This window comes from Marmota marmota, unplaced genomic scaffold (assembly GCF_001458135.2).
Source record: "Marmota marmota marmota unplaced genomic scaffold, marMar, whole genome shotgun sequence".
Taxonomy (NCBI): Eukaryota; Metazoa; Chordata; class Mammalia; order Rodentia; family Sciuridae; genus Marmota; species Marmota marmota.
In genome coordinates this window covers 10038470-10058663 of record NW_026000168.1, presented here as the reverse complement: position 1 = coordinate 10058663, position 20194 = coordinate 10038470, and the positions used below count along the sequence as shown (strand labels likewise).

Sequence of the window (20194 nt, the reverse complement as noted above, 5' to 3'; positions counted from 1 at the left end):
CCACTGTCCCCTAAACTTGCATAAGTTTCCTAAGAGCCTCCTGTGTTCCTGGGGTGAAATGACTTGGCTCAACTCTTGCACCACGCTCACTGGTGTGCAAAGCAGGCACAGAAGCGTCTGCCGAGTCGTCCTCGGTGCAGCAGCTTCTCAGCACCCAAAGGACTGGGAGAGGCTGGAGGGAAGGGCTTGCTTGGTTTTACCACAGCAAACCCCAAAATATAGCAGTTTTGTATGACAAATTTTAAGAGACTCTCTAGTAAACTGGAAATATCCAGTTCCTCATATTAAGATATGAGCCCTTGAAGAGCATCCAGGTGTGACAATGAGAATTAGTCACGAATGAGCAAGAACAAACTTGGGCTGCCGTGGGACTTAGGAGCCAGGATATCCCTATAGCTGTAGTTCTGGTGCCACGCACACCTAGCACACATGATGCGTGTCACCAGTTCCTTCATTTGTCTGTCCTAGATCAGTGTAAGCTTCTTTGGGAACCTAATTTAAAACATCTGATTAAACTGAATATCTCCAGAGGGAAAGGATGAGAACTCGAGCTTGGGAGGGTCTTTAAGAAATTGCCCTGTGGACGGGCAAGGACACAGCACCACAAGTCAGTTCAGTCTTGCCAAGATTTGTCAAATGTTGCACAGCAGGGCGAACAGTTAAGAAGCAAAGTAATCTAGTTAGATCTTGATTAGTCTTCAGGTATTATTCATTTTAGGATGCCACCAAGCTCAGGGCTGTAGGCAGCCTTCATCAATAAGGTCTGCTTTCTTCATTCGTCTTTTTAAAATTTATATCTGAATACATATGGAAAAAAAACAAACCTGAGGCCAGCTGGCATTGGGGGGGGCTTAGTTGGGAATAATTTAGTTTCAAAAGGAATGGAACTTAGTGCATAGAGCCTAATTAATAATCCTGCTTTATCTTGAAGAGTTGGTGGTAGATGAAGCCTTCGCCAGTTATGTACCCAATCACCTGGGGGGTGCACCCTGCAACTTACCTCCGGGGCCAAGTTGCCTGGACCAAATTCATCTAGTCTACAGAGAAAGCTTTCAGAAACTTAAAATGCTGAACTGTACCTGTCTGTACATGACTATCCCCGTCAGCTACAGAAATGCAAGATCAGTCTGCTAAGGAGCAGGGCACAGGCCATCCTATAACTAGGTAATCAACTGGTGACAGAGTGTTCAATTTAAGGGGTTACACAGGGTTTGGTTTAAATCTGCTCCCCTTACCTTAAAAGGTAAAGCATTTATCATAGGTGCAGGAAGGGCAGTACTTCTGAGATTATGTCTCTGTCACTTTCTATCACATCCCCAGCACCTGGCAGCCACTTCATAAGCATTTGGCAAACGAATGAACCAAAACAGGCTTTTCCATGACTATAGTTTATCCCAGGATGCCGAATTTACATCTCTTGGATGAAGATTTGAGAAATCTGAGGGCTAAGTAGCCAAACAAGAAAGAGCTTTTCATTCTGTCTCCGCAAAGAGAATTAGTTTTTTTTTTGGTCCAGTACCTGGGTAAAGTAGTTTGCATTTTGACTTTTTTTTTTTTTTCATATTAAAACCATGTCCTTAGCAGCACTGAAAGCAGTGGCCACTCCTACTGGCCTTATCTTGTGATGGTGCCGGGTCTGTCCTCTCCTGCCCAGTCCCCCACTTTTAGGCTAAGTACTTCAACATGGTAACATGACGACTGCAGAACTGTCCCCTCCAGTCCCATTTCAGGGGCATGTGTGTGTTGGGAAGTCGGGGTTTCCCTCCTTTACCTGGTCCTTTAATTCTGACAGCTGTCCAGAAAGATTAGTGACAAGCTTCATGGTGGATTCCAGCTTCTCCTGCAGGTTCCTCAGCTCGTTCTGTTCTCCTTCGGAATCGCTGCTGACCAAGGACATGGCTCTCATCCTGGGGAACCAGTCAAGGTTTCTTTCCTAGAATCCACATGAAGGAAAAAGAAAGAGTGGGAGTTAGTAGAGGGGCAAAAAGGCCGCCATACCATGCCGTTTGGACTACGGGGCGTCTCTATGTGATCTGTCCCTTGTGAAACAAATGTGCTATTATACTTTTTAACTATTCAGTAATGATCTTTTAAAGGGAACATAATGGACCTCTTAATTCCTAGAAAAGGAAGTTGTTTTAACATTTAACTCAGGGGAAAAGAAGGTTTCCAAATTAGAGTCCTGATCTGCAACTCTGAATACTGCTGCGGGGGCTCTGGTCTTTTCACAGGATATGGCTGGTGATGAGTTCTGTTTTAAATTGTGGTAAAATGTGCACAGCGCAGTGGTATGAAGTACATTCACACTGCTGTGCAAGTATCACCACAGCATTTTTCTTTCTTTTTTTGTGGTACCAGGGATTGAACCAGGAGTGCTCTACCACTGAGCTATAATCCAGTCCTTTTTATTTTGAAGCAGGGTGTTGCTAAATTGGTGAGGCTGGCCTCTACCTTGCCATCCTCCTGCTTCAGCCTCTGGAATTGCTGGGGTTACAGATATGCACCACCGTACCTGGAAACCAGAACATTTTTCAGTCTTCCCAACTGAAATCCCAAACCACTGATGGCAGCCTCCATTTTATTTTCTGAATCTGAACTTGCCTACTCTAGGTAGCTCATAGTATGCTGCATATTCTTAAACTTTTTAAATTTTATTGGTACTGAGGATTGAACCCAGGGTCTCACACATGCTAGGCAAGCATGAGCTGAGCTATACCCTCAACCCCCTATGCTGCATATTTTAAAAAAGTATTATATGGGCACAACTGTTTGCATACATTGTGGAAGTGAAACGGATTTTAACAGCCCACGGGTTCGGGCATTTCAACAGATAAGTGCAATATAATGTGCCTGGTAAAGGGATCGTTGAAGAGGCTGAAAACAAGGCCTGGGGGCTCCCCAATCATTTTCCCAGTTTCAGAGCTTATGGACACCACCCTACTGGTTTCCTGTTCTTCCCATGCTGAAAAGCTTAATGGGAGCTGTCCACTGTAGGAGGCCTCCTTCCCCGAGGGCACAGTGTTTCTCACTGCTGGTGAGCAAGATGGGTTGCCTCTCTTCTGGCCTCACTTCCTCCCCACCACATATGCCTTCTCCTCCACAGCTTTCTTCATACCTAGGCTCTATACAGAGAGGCAGGTATGAGCACAAGAGCAGCTCGAGCTAGAGGAAGAAAGCTGACTCATTCCAGATGTATCTGGTGTCCTCCTCACCTGGCCCATTTTGGTCTTGGCAGGCTGAGTTTAATAGACTTTCCAGAAGTAATCATGCTTCTACCTCCCCAAACACGCACAATGAACATGCTATCTCTGCTTTGTGTACACCAGGGGTCAGGAACATTTTTTTTTTTTTAATATAATGAGAATGTCGACAGTCAATGTTCCTGGCTTTGTGGACCACATGGTCTCTGAGGACTACAATACAGAGTAGTTGTAACACACAACCACAGACCATATATATAAGTGGATGGTGTGGCTGTGTTCCCATAAAACTTTATTTTCAAATATTGACGATGGCAGGCTGGGTTTGGTCTGCTGGTCAGAGTTTGCCAACCTCTGTTATACACAGAAGGCTTCAACTGGGTGTGGTGGTACATGTCTATGATCTCAGCAACTAGGGAGGCTGAGGCAGGAGGCGCTCAAGGTCAGCCTGTTCAACTTAGCAAGACCCAGTCTCAAAATAAAAAATAGAAAGGACTGGAGATGTGGCTCAGAGGTGAAACATTTCTGGGTTAAATCCCCAGTAGCCCCCCGCCCAAAGAAAATTAAATCCATGAGGCATATCTAAATATTATGATTCAAGTGAAATGGTTAAACTGTGTCGTGACCTAAGGCAACCTCACAGGGTAGAAACCATATAAGAACTAGTTGGAAAATGTCACAACAGGCACAGCACACTGGTCACACGGCAGCACATCTACTTTAGAGTGTTTGCTCAAGACATCAGGAGAGTCTCACAGGCAGGAACTCACTAGCCCGCCTGCATCATGAGGGCCACGGCCACCTTTGGGAAAACACAGCAGACACTCTGCCCTGGTTTGTGGAAGGATGGAGCGACACTGTGTCCTGTGTGCACCCTTGATAAGACATGTGAAAACAGCACGTCGGAATTGCCTGCAATGACTGCAGGGGAGGAAAGAGATGATCTCTGCCTTCCCAGACTTTGACATAAGCACTTCATTCACAAGTACCTTCACGTACCCCTCTGTTCATTTCCCACCACAGAGTAACAGGCAAAAGAACATTTCACAAAATAACAGTTTTTAAGCTACCATCTTAGAAACATAAGTGTTTCTCCACTGGTAATCGGTTTTCCACGGTGTGGCCATCACTAATTAGATTCACTGCCCCAGTGTCCACCCTTCAGACCTGATAGCCCCATTTTCTCACCAAGGAAACAGCCCACATTCAATATTGGCGCAACTTGGAGGAATGGAGCTACCTTCTCAGAAGAGCTCCCTCCCCCTCCTGGGCGGGATGGGGAGCACCCATCTGAAGAAGCCAGGAGCCCAACCCAGGCATAAGAGGTCCTGGACACCACAGTGACTGCTACTAATCCCAGAGGAGGAGACAAAAGTCTCACTTGCTTTGTCAAAGGCGGGAGCCCATAGTTAGCCCATCAACTGGGGTGTGACAAAACGTACTGCCAGGAGGGAACTTAAGAGATCACCAGTCCCACCACTGTAAGTAAAGATGCGGAAATCCGAGGCTCTGAAAGGGAGAGTAGTTTGTCAGGGGCTGGGGAGGGTAGGGGTAGGCGGCAGCAAGAAACCAATCGCTATTTTTCAAAGCAGATCCTAAAAATTATCTAGTGCTTAGAAATCATAGACTGCTCCAACTGAGTATTTTTTTTTGGGGGGGGGTCGGATATTTGATAGTTATGTGAATTTGAATAAGAAGTGTAAACACTGGAAAGTATTTAAAAAAAATACTTGTGGCAAACTCAACAAGCACTTCAGGAACCCTCAGTGCTCTGCTTCATGATGAGGATACAGCAGAGAGCAGGAGGAAGCCAGTCTGGCACCCTGGACCCTCTAGAAAGGAACAGACAGAGCAGACAAGAAGGCAGCCTCAACACATCGGAGAGGGCAGGAAGAGGTCCAGTCACTCTGCCTGACACGTGTGGCTGCCATTTCAGGGAACAGCCAGGACTTTAGCTGACTGATCACTGAGGTGCAGGTGAATCCGACCTCTCCTGGGTGCATTTGCTTAGCAAACCCTCCAGAAAAATAGAAAGTGAAGATTTCCAGAGTCCACATGAATGACATCTTCAAAAGTCTCTGGAAGATCCGTGCACAAGTCTGCATACAGAGAAAGCTCAGGGAGCCACGTCTCCTCCTTATTCTAATGACAAGTGATCAGACAACGACAGATGAAAATGAGAATTGTTCTGTGGCAGATATCCACCTGCTTTCACAGTGTATGTGGTTCCCTGACCCCAGGAAGAACTTTAGAAAGGTGTTCAAACAAATTGGTGCAAAGTGCACAGACTTCCTCCATTTAAGAGCTGTTTAGGGAACTTGCACAATTTCTGTGCCCAGCCCAGGCCTATGTACTTCCAGCATAAGGAAGTACAGATGGGAAAGACGGGGTCTCTGCCCTGAAAATGTCAGCTCCCTAGCTGAACCACCTAGCTGGCACCAAGGCCTGAGTGCCTACAGGTGTTCTGGGGGGGAGGTGGGGACCCTGACACGAGGATGACTGCCACTCACCTCATTGTTGAAGCAGAGGCTCTCAGATCCTGTGATTCATTTTTTTTTTTTAACTTGATTTGTGCTTTTGTCAGTAGGACACCTATAATCCTGGGGCAGGAAGGCACTCCCCAAGAAGACATATAAGCACACGCAGAAAAAAACACATCTTTCTAGAGTGTCCATTTTAGTTGATGGCAGATGATTGAACATATTTTTATATTTAATTCAAAAAATGCCGTGCAACTGAATCCAACTTCAAAATCTACCCCTTCACAGAGAGGCTGTGCTTGCAGGGGACCACGTATGAGGGATAACCCTCTCTCCTCCATTTCCCAGCGTACCTTCAATGCAAAGATAGGAAAGGAGTTTCCTGGTCTAGTTATTTACCGGCTCCTCTCCAAAGCCTCCTTATGAAAAGCTGGGGTGGGTGGGACCCCTCCAATATCCCAGTCTGCACAAAACAAACTGCAGGGAATGGTACGCCCTGGACAGCACACACAGAAGTGGGTAGATCCCGGGTGTTGCCACTATTTTTTATATATATATCTTTTTAGTTGTAGTTGGACACAATACCTTTATTTTATTTTTGTGTGGTGCTGAGGATCGAATTCAGGGCTTCCCAAGTGCTAGGCAAGAGCTCTACCTCTGAGCCACAACCCTAGCATTTTAATTAAACATCCTGGGCTGTTGAGTCAAATCTCCAATTATCAAACAGTAGCCAGTAGTTAAATTAATTAGCGATTCTAGCCAAGCTGTCCTCTCCCTTTCCAGCTGGTTTTGCCTCCTGCTCAGAAAGAAAAACTCCACTGACCTGACCCACCTGAGCACAGGGAATCCCAATCCCACATGAAAACGTTTAGACTCTCCCTGCCTCGCACAGGAGCAGAGACAACGACCGAATCCAGGGACCTTCTCTTTAGCTAAGACTTTCAACATGGTGAGCTTGTGTGCTCCATCATTCCAGGGAGGCCTGTCACCCACAGCTCTCCAGCTAGCCGGTGTCCCAAGGTCCAGCATGTTTGCACAATCCCACGTCTCACTGTTCTGGCTTCTACTGCCTTTTTGGAAAGTGCTGTTCAACAAACTCTGTTTACGCAGGGATTCACCTGGGGGCCAGTGCGTGTGGCTGCAGGGCTGGGAGAGGGTCTGTGGGTGGCATGCGTCTCTGCTCCCCTCCCTCTCCTCGCTGCTGGCATCTCACATGCCAGTGTGATGCAGCCTTGTCTGCACGGACCTCCTGGTCCAACCAGGGCAGTTCCTGTCACTGCTTCCTCTGTCAGAGCAGACAGACTAACTGAAGCCACAGCCGGAAGCAGGCTGACCACAAGCGCTGGGTTCTGGTTACTTCTTTTCTAGGTAAAGTTGGAAAAGTCCCTGCAAAGGCACACCCTGAAGTTAGGAGGTGGGGGCGGCACTGACCAGCCTCTTGAAACGTCCTTGACTGGAAGGAGGGAGGAGGAGGAGGCTGGACTGTAAGAAGCAAACACTCTGTTTGCCATTCTGAGAAGTTTTTTGTTTTTCCCCCTTTCCAGGTTCAACTGAGAGGCTATTCTAAGAAAGACTCCTGAGAATCCCTCACCTCCGTAGACCAACTCTGCCAGGTGGAGAACCCCGCCACCTGGACAGGGGAACACTAATGGTTGTAACGCTTTGTTCTTCTCTAGCCAGATGAGAGAATGAGGTGTTTTGGCGGGGGGTGGGTGCTTGAGGATGAAAGGGTCATGGAAGGAAGATGGTTTCTAGGAAAAGGGAGAAGTTGCTTCTTTACTCCTGAGAAGCCCCTCTGGGAAGATTCTAGAGGAAAGACTGTCTTTTCAACGGAGGTGGCAGCTGCGTTTCTGACTACCTTACAAACAGGAAGAGGGATAGGAATGACTGTGGTGGGTGGTGTGGAAATAGGTTCAGTCTCCCCACGTGTTCACACACTCAGAGGATCCCTGGGGGGCGGCTGAACTTCGCAAAGACAGGAATACAGAACACTTGGTACATGTTAAGCCCCTTTGGTGAGTTAGGATTGTTATTACCACTGAAATAATTACCAGTTAGAGCTAATTTTTCTAAGATCACAGTAAAAGAAAAAGCCACAATCTACCACTCTCAGTAACAAACTAGGGTTGATCTCTATGCTCAATGAATAAAATTAATCCATTAAAAAATAGATCCCAGCTCTTGGCACAGCAAGATAGTGGGGGGCGACTAGGTGGAGCACCGAGGCCTTTTCAGCACACTGTAACTATTCTGTGTGATGCCCTGATGGTGGGTCCATGTCATCACACATTTGTAGCCTGTGTACCACCAAGAGCGAGACTGAATGGAAAATCTGGACTTGCAGTGAGCTGTAATCCCAGAGACTCCAAGGTCTGGGGCAGGAGGATTGCAAGTTGGAACTTCAGCCTCAGAAAGACCCTGTCTCAAAAAAAGACTAGGGGTGTAGCTCACTGGTAGAACGCCCCTAGATTCAATCATCAGTACCAAAACAGTACATAAAACAGTGCAGAATTCTAGTCTAGCAATGTATACCACAGGGATATGAAATGTTAATAATCAGGGAAACTGGGGGGGGAATAGAAAGAGAAGGGGGCATATGGGAAATCCGTACTTCCTTCTCCATCCTTCTGATATTCTGAAAGTCTATTAAGAAAGGTTTCACACCTGGGGATTTGTTGTCTACCCCCAAATTCAGGTACCAAAAAGACAGTTGACTCAAACCACATACAATATCCCTATCTGTCACACAGTCCCTATATTTCTACAGGAGCCTGTGACAGGATAAGGATTAGTGCCTGGAATTTCTAGAAGCCAAGTGGATTCTGAGGTGTGGTTCTCCCAAGTGTGTACCAGAGAGGGAAAGGGGCAGCTCATTTAGCTCTTGGGTTTTTGGTTTTGTTTTTTGAAAGCGATCACCAGCTACTGCACTGAGATCACACGGCTGTGTCCCATAACCTGGAAAGCATTGTGCAAAAGTGTCAGTCAATAATGTCCCCAGCCCATGGTCACAAAGCCAGCATCGAGGGAGCACTGCACTCCAGGTATGAAGTCGAGTTTCAATGCTTCTCTTCTGTACAGCTTCCATCTCTGGGATTTCAGAGACACCAGTTTCTCTTTTACCAACTAAGCCCCAGAAAGGCTGTCCAGGGTACTCACAAGGTGAGGTGTCAGTATAGTTGTGTTTTGAGGTCTGAGTGACATTACCAAAACAGGCCACATTATATAATCTTCAGCTAGGCAGTAATGACCAATTACCCTTCCCAGACTCGGTTAATAGCTGTTCTTGGACGACAGAGGTAACAAAGCCGAGCTCCTGCCAGCAGGGAGAGCCACACCCACTTCTGATGAAATCCCCAGAAAAGCCAGCTGCAAAATCATTCTTTGAAGTCATTCTGGGGCCACAGGTGCACTGTCCCCTGGGCACCTGTGAAAAGGCAGGGCTCACCACCTTGCGTGGCACAGCTGGGTCTTAGGCACCTGGGGCTGCCATGTGAGGAAACCAGAACTCACAGAGGGGGACAGAAAGGTGGAGGGCAGGGCTGGCCCGTTGGAGATGCCTAACAACAACCAGGCTGACTCGCCCCTCCCCAGTCAGCGTCCCAGCTGGCCCTGGAGATTCCATTTGTGCAACTTCCCGGCCTTCTCAATTAACTAAGAAACTTACCAGAACATTCTCAGTGGTGAGATGGGGGATTTTAGCAATCTTCATTGGTTTTCTCCTATTCTTTCCTGGTTTCCATTTGTTTCTAATCTTGCTCTTATTAATTTGGTACAAAATACAGTTTTTAAGCCCACCTAGACAGCTTTCCGAAGTTCTTTACTCTTATTTCAGGGGAACGCACTTAGGTTTATCTTTGAAGGTACACAAAGATAAGCAGTCACGAGCCTCGCTAACAAGCTGTTCCACAGGACAGAGCCTTGCATCTGATGGGTTCATAGATGGGACAACTCAGGACTGCAGTGGTTTTACTCAAGGTCAGCCCTGCTGGACACACTGAGAAACAAGTGCTAGGCAGGTGTGATCTTGATCACCGTCCACAGGACTTCATAAGGAATCAAAGCAGCTGTCTGCTGCCCTGAGAGTGGTTTGCCAAGTAAGGCCATGCTATGCCATCTCCTAAGGGTGACAGCTCATCCTCCAGGGACCATTTCTCCAAATCCCCCCCTGTGCATTCTGACCACAGTATTTACTAGGTCACCCAGGTCTACCTTCTCCTCCTGGATACCTTGCTCCAGTTCCAGACCCTGAGGCCTGTGCTGCCCTCTGTGGTATTTCAGGAACTCCTGACTCAACTTTGAAAGTTGCATCATGGAATTTCAGAGCTCACACGGGGACGACAGCCTCTTTGGTTCAACTTCCTCACTGGACCCATGGAAGCACGAAGGTCTATGTAAGGTGAAAGCTCAAGTCTGTCCTCCTCACGTTCCCCGGGGACATGCTAGGAGGCTTCATTTCAGAGAGAATTTTTACAGAATTCTGAATCTATGTATTTGATAAAGACAGTCAAATCCAGAACATTTTCCCGGATGAAGTATTTTTATGGATGCAAACCTCTCAGTAGCAGAGGACCCTGCGGTCTAGCTCTGTCAAAGTCAATTTTAGAATAAAAAGGAAATGCAGGCAGTAAAAGTAATTAGGATGCTTGGAATCCAAGGGGCCAACTCTGAGCCTCCAGTAGAGGAATCCTCAAGGTATGGAGGAAAGAAAAAAAAAAAAAAAAAAGCATTTTTAGAGTTATCAAACCTGCCAAGTTGAGGACAGTTCATGTTGTGTATGCATTTACAGACAGGCGTGGGTGAACCTGCGTTCCCACTCATATCCTTGGATGAAACAATCAATGGGGAGAAACCAATTCTTTTCCATTGCCAGATCTAACCCTTGCTGTGCACAGGCCCCTGACCAGTAACCTGGCCCTCTGTGCTCTGCCTTAGTGCTTTGCGCTTCTGCTCCTGTCACGGTTACAAACCGGATGTCAATGCCTAGGAGCTGGGGTCAGGTGCTAAGTGCTTCATGATAAAAAGAAAGGTGTTCAGAGTGTGGAGGGTGAGGCGACTGCATCCCCTCTGGACTAGAGGGTAGGACATGTTACGAGGCTGGGTGGGGACAGTTAAGCTCAGCAACTGCTCTGTGCAGCTGCCACCAGCAGGAACCCCAGCTCAAGTGCAGAGGGTGGGGCGAGGGCCTGGCTGGAGGGGAGGCAGCTCCAAGGATGCTGACACGCTCTTTCCAGCCACGGTGAAGCGGGTGCCAAGTTGCTCTCCATCTCTCTCTCTCCTGTGATAGTCCTGCACTGCTGTGGTGTCAGCTAACTTCAGCAGGCATTCTGAGAATTGTATTTAGAGGGCGGCACAGGGTGCCGCACATGGCTCTCGGAGCCCAGATGACATTTCAACCAAGGCTCATGGCCTCCTAGGTTAGTAACGAAGCTGTTGATTGATACAGCACTTGCCAACAGCCAAACATCCAGATCCACAGTCCCAGAACTAAACTCCCGTCCCCGCAGCATCCTCACTGGAATTCTAGAATAAAAGTCCAAACCCTTTATTGTCATCTACATGAAGCAAAGGTGTCAGTGTCACCTGCTGGCCTGACAAAGCAAAGAGGAGGTGCCACCCGGGGCATGGAAACGTCTAGAGAGTGAGGCACACAGCCTGCAGGGCTCGCCCTCCTCTCCCCTGAACTTTACACCATCTGGCAGGGACTCTGATTTCTAATTTCCTTGAACTGAGACCCCTCAGGATGGCGGTGCCAAGTTTCATGTGCACTTCCTTACAGTGGCCACCCCTGTTGCCAACCTTTCCCTCCGACATCCAGGGCCCCACTCCCATCTCGTCACGATCCATGAACTCTGAGTCTCTTTTCCCCCCGTGGGTCACCTGGACTACCCCTCTCAGCAAAGCCATGTCCCCACCGTGCATAGTGCCAGTCTGCAGATTTTTATAGCACCAGGCTCCCTCTCAGGTCAAGAAAAGGGCAAGACTTTGGCCAGTTCTGCTTTCAAACAGAAAGGAGTGTCATGTAGGTGCTCAGTTCCCATTTTGATCCCCTGCCCTTGTTAATGCACTGCCTTCTCTGAGCTTGCTTCCTGTGTCTTCTCATCAAACAGATTAACACAGTGCCAGGGCCAGCTGTCCCACTGCATCCTCACAGATGTTCAGTGGCACTTAATTTGCTAAAAGAATTTAGTTGCTTGGAAAACTGACCCAGGAGATGTTTTGATGCATAAAGACTCGCATATTGCTTTTCTCATGCCAACTGTGCCAGGCTTTTAGGAAAGTTCTTTTCCAGGAATGCTGGCTTCTTCCTGCCATGCCTGAGCATCCCACGACCGGAGAAAAGATGGAGTAGGGAACCCTCTGCCACTGTGAGAAAGAGTCAGCCCTGGGATTAAAGGCTGAAGGACCAGACGCTGTTTAGTGACTAGGGAGTCCTGCTCATGGGGATGAGTCACCTGGGCGTGGAGCTCGTCTGGCTGTGGTTCTGATGAGTCGTCTTTCCCTGGGACTCAGACACCACTCTGCCCTCCAGATCTGGCCACCAGAAGACACATATTCCCTGTTTCAAATTGAAGGGAGGCAGTGGAGCTTATGATAATTTAACCAGTCAAAATTCCCCTATATTCTAGATCCATCTGTGGCAAGAGCCACATGCTCCCCTTTCCCGCGACTCCTGTCCTTCAGCAACCCCTCTGGTGCTTGATTGAGGTGGTCGCCTGAGGAGCTGTGCAGGGGGAGTGGCCCTGAGAATGAAACCAGTCCAACTAGAAGCTCCTGTGGCGTCAGCCAGCATCCCCAGGAGATCCTCTTTCACACCCTCCTCCCTCTCCCCACAGGGCCTTTTCTGCCTCCTTAGAGGCTAATTCAGCCCCAACAGTCTGGGAGTTAGGCCAGTCTGGGTCTGGGTCAGAAAAACCAGGTGCAGCCAGGCAACCAATGCCGCAGGCTGTTGACACACGGGGCCTTGTGTGCAGGTATAGGGGTGGTCTCACCTGCAGGCACACTGGATGTGTGGGTCTGCGCACCCCAGGGCTGAGTTCTGACTCCAGCTCTGATCCAGCCGAGTGGCCCTAGAGAAGCTGCCCAGTCAACCTTCTGGAACTTGACGTTCCCATCTGAAAAGTGGCCGTAGCGCCACCTGCTACATCAAGGGGAGGATTACACAAGATCTTATATTATCTATTTTGCACATGAAGATTAAAGATGATCTGTTAGTGGGCTGGGGACATTGTGCAGTGGTAGATCTCAGGATGTACTAGGTGCTTGGTCCCCAGCGCAGCAAAACACAAAAATAAAACCCTATCATCTTTTGTTATCCAATCAGCCCTAGCAGTAGCAAAGCAGAGCCGGCTCTCCCAGCAGCCGCAGGGTTCCCAGCCACTCATGGGGAGGTGGCTTCTCCCCAGTGGTCTTACTGCCCTCATTCGCGGTGATTGAACATGCCCTCCTGGACAGCAGTGGCCGCAGCAGCCCAAGATACCAGCAGAGGAACAATCCTCTGTCTCTAATGCAATTCCCTCAAAAACATGACTGAAAGAATAAGACGTGTTACTGAGGGAGAATCCCAAAATACAGAAGTGAAATCGACAGAAGTCTCCTTTTTCACTTTTCTTTACATTATCCTCTAAAAGCCAAGTTGGGAGTCTCCAGCATCTGACTTTTAGTAGGAAAAAGGGACTGCTCCCTCTTTCCTGGGAATCATGTTCTTTTTCCTATAAAACTGCCATTTGTGCAGAATTTCAACACTATTGGGCAAAGTGCTCATAACGAATTTCTCATCCAATAGCACTGCCTTCCCAATGACCATCTGCAGATTGACCAGCACAAATTCTGTTCTACTGGCACAAAAGGTGCTAAAATAATAGGAAAAAGGGGGGTGTGTCACCTAAATAATCATGAACGTTTATTTATTAAGGTAAGGCACCACCCAAACTCTACAATAGCATCAAAATCCACCTTCCCCTGTGGAAAGGGAACTTGGCAGTCTTCTCTTTCTCTGGCTGGCCAGGGGTTGTGTGAGGTCACTCCACAGGCCCTCTCCTCCTGAGTGGTGCTGTAAGAAACAGCGGAGGAGCATGAGCCTGAGCCGGCTTGGCCTTGGAGTCACAGCAGCACCTGCCATCAGGTGCTTAAGTCAAGGAACAAGTCTACCAGTGAACCAGGTGGCACCTCACAGCACACCACCCCAAGAACCTGAGACCACTTCTCCAATCAAGTGCAGCTCAGATGCCCGGCAGGGAAAGCACGAGGAGACCACCAGACACAAGGACAGAATCCATAGGTATCCTTATTGGGGTCCAAGAGGAAAGTGACATTGGCAACTATGCCCTGCCTCACAGTTCAGGGACAGTTAGAGGAAGACATGGGTTTTCATGGGAGCAGGTTCTGAGAGACAGATGCCCATTCTGATCTCTCTGAGCAACAGCTAACCAAGGTGTCTCACACAGTCCTGGAACTACAGGAAACAAAGCTTCCGGTACCTCTTCTGTCACCCACGGCCCTCTGCTTCCGTGATCTGAGGCCTCCCTCATGAGTGCCCACCACCCACCAGGTTCTGACGGTTCATCTCACTGCCACCCTCAACAGATGTGAGGAGAGATCAACCTTGATTTACAGACAGGACGCTCAGGTCAGTACTGTCCCCTGACTGGCCCAAGTTTACATGGCTAAGGAGCAGCAGGACTGAAACTGAAAGCTTGAACCTCCTGCCTCCAGTCCAGTCCCTGGGGAGGAAGAGGTTGGTCATGTCCATCATCCTGGCCCTGGTTTGGTCAGGGACATTCCCATCTTCAATCAAACACAAGAGGAGATGATGGGAAGAAGACAACATTCCATCTCCTGTTAATTTCTGGGTATGTAGCTGCCACAAGGTTCTTAACTAAGACACAGGTCCTCCTTTCCCTCCCTCCAGGGATGGCATGAAATACACTCTTTCCAGCTCTAGCGAGCAGCAATCCTGCCCCTGACTAGGAGTTAGTGAGGGTGACCCATGTGACCTGGCCAGCCTGTCTGTTTTGATACAGCCAGACATTGAGCAAAGGAAGAAGTGCACCTTGGGACCTGGGTCTAGGCTGGAGGGGTCCGTCCTCTCCTCCCCTTCCATCCGTGGTTAGTCATCAGTTATGCCCCTAGAGCGAGCCTGGGTTTCCCAGAACCCATCTCAACACAGTCTAGGCAGATTCTACCAGCTGGATGAAACCTATCTGCCAATCCTGATGCCACTGTCTGCAAGGGGCTGTTCTGAGGGGACGGGACCTCCCACGCAGCACTGCCCCAGGCCCTGGCGGCTGGCCTCTGGCAGAACTGAACTTCCCTGCCTCTCACATTAGGCAAAGGGTGGCTTTCCTGAGGGCCACATACTCGAAAAGGACCTGTCTCAAAGATTTGTTTTGGGACACGAGGCCAGCAGAAGGGTGGCACCCCCCCCCCCACTTTTGTTTCCTCTGCCCTCAGTGATGGTGAGCTGTCCCTTCTCTCCGATCCAGGAGGCACTCCTGGCAGGCTTGAGGGTGGCTCTAGGAATAGATCACTTGATTTTTTTTTTTCTTCCCAGGACTAGTGCAGAGCAGGCACACTTCCTCAGAGAGAGGCTCCTGGGGACTTCAGGGTGTGACTGACTTGGGTCCACCAGGGGGCAGGCAGCCTGCTCTACTGCAGCTCTGAGGGCCCCAGGACTCCCGACCCTGCCAAACAATTCAACGGAGCACCTTAGCTCCTACCTTCATTTGTCTAATGCCCTTTTGGATTCATGAGGCATCGAGATCAGACACCACTGAAATCAGTGCTGCCCTGAGCGGCACTTCCTGTCAGCTGGTGGTTCCAATACTGACTGTGCCACTGCTTAGCGCACAAAACACCTGGCTGCTCAGCAGCTTTGACATTCACACATAAGAATTCTTTGATGCCACAGATCCTGAGGCTTTCTGTCAGGACGTCTCATACAATCAAAGAATGGTGCTGGCAGAGCAGTGCTCCCAAGACCAGGAGCCTCAGAGCATCCCGTGCAGAAGGCTCTGATGGCAGGTGGCAGGCAGGGTCACCCTGGCTCTTAATCCTCATCAAGTGACTGCTCACAAGACTCATTTAAGTCTGCACAATTGAGACAGAAGCCCACAAGGGCACGAGAGTTTCCTGTGACCGTAAACTAAGGTGATTAACAGAAAACATCAGTACTGGTCCTGGAGGGATTTTTTTTTTTTTCCTTCGGTAGCAGGGACTGAACCTGGGGTGCTCTACCACTGAGCCACAACCTCAGCCCCTTTAGAGATGGGGTCTTGATAAGTTGTTTAGGGCCTCACTAACTTGCTGAGTCTGGCCTTGAACTGCACCACCCCACCCAGCGCCAGAGACATTTTTAAAACATGGGGCACATTCAGACACTGAGAGAGAAGGTGACAGAGTAAGGAGAGAGAAGAGACATGTGACAACAGTGGCTTTTCCACGCAGGTGCACAGATTGGTGTTGGGCTGTGCTGAGGACATGGTTTGATTTGCCAGTGTCACCAAGTAGAGGAGGAAAAAGCACCTGAGGGCGTCTCAGAGAAAGTCTCCTATGGAGGTGGCACCGGCTCCTCTCCACAGTCCCAACATCCCGACACACCCTCCGGCTGCCTCCCACGACACGGACCTCAAGTGTCTTCTCTGAATCCTGGCTCAGGACCTTCGGGGCAGTTAACACTCAAGTCACCTACCCAATGCTGGGCTTTCATGTGCAAAAGGAGACACCATACCCTTGTTCTCGGACGTTTCTCTCCCCTTCCTTCTCTTGGTTCATTTTTTCCTCCTCCTCTTTTTCAAGTCGTCTTTGCTGTGAACCCTCATCCATTTCTCCTCAACCCCAAAGTCCCCTGCTCCTCGATGCCCACTTAGGGTCATCTTAATAGCTGAATACAGTTATTACAGGAAGTAAAAGAACCAGGCACATGGAAGCGGGCTGGATGCAGGCACACGACGAAGGATGCTTCCCTTCACCATCCAGGCTGGACCAGGACCCACCCTGCCTCTTCTGTGGGCTTCAGAGCCCCCCACGGAAGTAGATGGAAATGGCCAAGCCCTGGCACTGACTGCCTAGTCACAACTGGAGTTTTAGTGAGATTGCAGGTGATTCATATATACAAGGAACTGGACCCTGAGGACCTCCAGGGTACAGACAGCACAGGACTCCTACATTGTGGACACCCCCAGAAAGCCCTCCAGAACCTGGGGGTTCCAGCCATACTACCAAGTGACTGCTGCCTGCACCACACACACCAGTGGTGCTCACAACCCCCGAGCTGCATGCCGCATTGTGACAAGACAAGCTTCACAGTACATCGTGCACCAGAAGCTCAGTTCCGGGTGGTTCCCTAGTCCTTGGGATAGGAAGGAAGGCAGTGGGACGCCAGTCCCCCCCCCTGCCCGCCACCCCACTGAGAGAGCGAGTGCACAGACCCCTGACTTCCCAGCTCTGCCGCCTCACGTCACCACACACCCCTGCACATTGTAATGACTTTGGAAAGCACAGGTCTGAAAGCACAGCTGGCCTGGGACCCCCACAGCACGCATCTGGTGCTACCACCAAGCTCTGTGGGCGAGAGCTCTCAAGCCCTGCAGCAGCCTGCCCTCTTCCTGGGATGAAGTGGCCCATGTCCCATCAGCAAGAAGACCGAGTGGGGACACAGATTACTCCAGCCTGTGTCCCTGCCTGCTGAAGAACAGCGCTGAGCCCACACCGGCCAACTGTGCCCCACTGCACGGAGTGAGCGTTTTGCTTTTACAATGTCTCAGGGAGGCCAGGTCTTATGGAGGGGCGGGGCATTACCAAGAGGAGGGCCACCTTAACAGGGATGGAGAGTTGGGCCTGGCCCCAGCCCTAGCCCCGCAGAAATGGTCCTGTGCTGACGTTTCTGAGTCTCAGCGTCTCCTCCTTGGATGTGGGCTGAGAGCCACCTTCTGGGAGAGCACTCGGCCTCCATGGTGAGAAGGGCTCTCAGTCAACAGCTGTATGAGCCTCTGCTGCACAGCTCACCCTCGGGCTGGGCGGCCAGCCCTGCCTCCCATGTGGCCGGCTTACCTTGATCATCTCTGCCACATAGCTCTCGGGCCCAGTGTACTCGGTGGAGTCCTTCACCTTGACCAGCACGATGAAGCACAGATAGTGCCACATGTTGTGCTCTTCCTTGATGTGCTCCTCAAAGGTGACCGTCTTGTTGTCAAACTTGTCTCTCTCCAGGCCTAGAAGAGACACAGGAAAACCCACTGAGCAACTTTGAAAGATCCATCGTCTCATGCCAACCTTTACAACACATTCACTTTATGATGGGAAAACACAGGCGGTGAGGTCTGACCCAGCTGGGCGTGAATCCCACCTCTGATGCTCAATCTCTTCAATGGGCCTTAGTTGCTTTGTCAGCAAAGGGGAAGAAGACTGCCATCTAGGTTCCAGGGGTGTTCAGGGTTGAATGAGAACGTGTGAGGTGCTCCTGCCTGCACAGGCAACCAGGTAAATACCAAGGTACAGACACATTACAAGATTCTGGAGGTCAGGGACCTTGGCACATGCCTGTAATCCCAGTGATTCAGGAGGCTGAAGATCACAAGTTCAAGACCATCCTCAGCAAGAAATAAAAGGACTGGGGAGGTGGCTCAGTGGTAGAGCACTGAGAGGTTCATTCCCCAGTACCAAAACAAAAACCCAAAATATATCAAAAATAAGAAAATTATCCCTCAGTCACCATTGTGATAACAGATTCAGACAGGAATCATCAGCGATGCCAAAACTAGTGGTTGAAAGTTTCCTTTAAGAAATAAGAGGATATTTACTAGTGTCAAAGTATCTCCCCATAAAGAGAAGCTTCATAGTGGAGAGAACTTGGCAGTTACCATGTTAACCAGGTGATCAAAGTGAACAACACCAGCTATGAGACGAACCCATGTCATATGTTCCTGGTATGACACGCTGACAAGAACACATCTTTGATATTCCTGTAAAAAATGTATAATCTTGACTCTACTGTCAGGAAACACTAGAGAGACCCAAATCAAAAAATGCCAAAGGAGGCACAAGAAAACAGGGCGACCACATACTACACATGACCTGGATCTTAGAAGGGTGAAATTCGAAGAGGGTCTACAGATTAGATGATAGTTTTAAATCTGTTTTGATTTCCTTATTTTGGTAATTTATATTGTAGATAGGAGAATGTTCTAGTTGTTAGGAAATATGTAACTGAGACATTTGGGAATAAGAGGACATGTGTCAGCCACAGACACTCACATGGTTCAGAAAAATAGTGTGTGTGAAGCAAATGAGAAACAATAAGATCTGGAGGATCTGGGTGAAGAGTATTTAGAAATTCTTTGCACTAGTCTTATGACTTTTTCATAACAAATTATGTCAAAAAGAAAAGCTTTAAAAAAGTTTTAAGTGGGGGCAAAAAACAAGAACTAAAAAAATTCTTTCAAAAAGAAATTTAAATCTTTAAAGGGGAAATACTCATTTGGTTTTTTTTGTTTGTTTGTTTTTAGTGTCCCTACCAGGGAACAATATACATACTTTATGACTATATTATGAATAATCCTGCAGTGATTACTCAGTTCCTATGTTTATAGGATTAGTTTTCATTTGCATATATTTTCCTGTTGTTATACCGAAAATGATTTTTTTTTAGTAGCCAAAGCCCTCTGTGTGCACAGCTCGCTACCTGGCCTCGGATGCCTAAGCCAGGGTCTGTGCTAGGTGCTCACCTGAGCGCTCTCCCACCCTCGGTAATGCAAGCAGCACACATGGCTGCACCCATATCACAGACGAGGAGAACAGGCTCAGAGCAGCTCAGTGACTGCACCATGCTTCATGCTGGTGAGTGGCAGATGCTTAATCAGAGTCCAGGTCTGGGGCCTGAGCCCTGAACTCTTCCATGCACAGTTTGATTCCAACAGCAGTGAAGATGCCTGCGGGCTGGAGGGGACACAGGATCTCCCTTCTAGTTCACTATGATGGGAAGCTCAGGCAGCCTGACCCCAAAAGACCCTGAGATGCTTTTATTTAAATAATGTGCAGTCAGGTTTCTGCTTCCCAGAACTTCATTCCTAAAGATAAAGGAGCAATGGCTGCATAGAATTTGTAGGCACTCTGAATACTTCCCAGAACAGAGGTGAAGCACAGCCCTGTTCCTTGGGGAACATAGTCATTGTCACTGTCCCACAGAGCACCCAGCACAGCCCGCCATGTCCCCACCTGGCTGTCCAGAGCCCAGGAGGCCACTCACCACAGATGAAGCATGTAGTCTTTAAGATCTCTTCTTTCTTCTGCTTCTCACTTCTCAGGTCAGCAAAGGTGTCAATGATGACACCAAAAATGAGGTTCAGGACGATGATGATGACCATGAAGAAGAACAAGAGGTCATAGATCACTCTTGCAGCAAAGAGAGGTTCCTGGAGAAGAGAGGCATGGCAGTTAGGTGCTTCCCTCACTGTCTCCTGCAGGGCTTGGGGCCCAGCACCAACTGGACTGGTGTCCACTTGAGTGGAGGTTACACTG

At 48.9% G+C, this 20194-nt stretch overlaps 1 protein-coding gene and 1 long non-coding RNA gene across 20 annotated transcripts in view; both read right to left on the bottom strand.

Moving 5' to 3' along the window:
• Window positions 1–20194, bottom strand: part of Itpr1 (inositol 1,4,5-trisphosphate receptor type 1) — a 389291-nt gene that overhangs the window by 88974 nt on the left and 280123 nt on the right. For all 19 annotated transcript variants that reach the window (XM_048787037.1, XM_048787038.1, XM_048787047.1 and 16 more), the window contains 3 exons: window positions 19923–20088; window positions 17729–17889; window positions 1772–1933 (listed from right to left, as the gene is read on the bottom strand). In XM_048787037.1, the coding sequence (XP_048642994.1) occupies window positions 1772–1933; window positions 17729–17889; window positions 19923–20088 (489 nt within the window). The remainder of the gene's footprint in view (window positions 1–1771; window positions 1934–17728; window positions 17890–19922; window positions 20089–20194) is intronic.
• Window positions 4854–8073, bottom strand: LOC125611743. Its single transcript, XR_007341983.1, has 2 exons — window positions 6080–8073; window positions 4854–6033 (listed from the first exon to the last, which is right to left on the bottom strand). It is a non-coding gene; the product is annotated as an uncharacterized LOC125611743 (long non-coding RNA).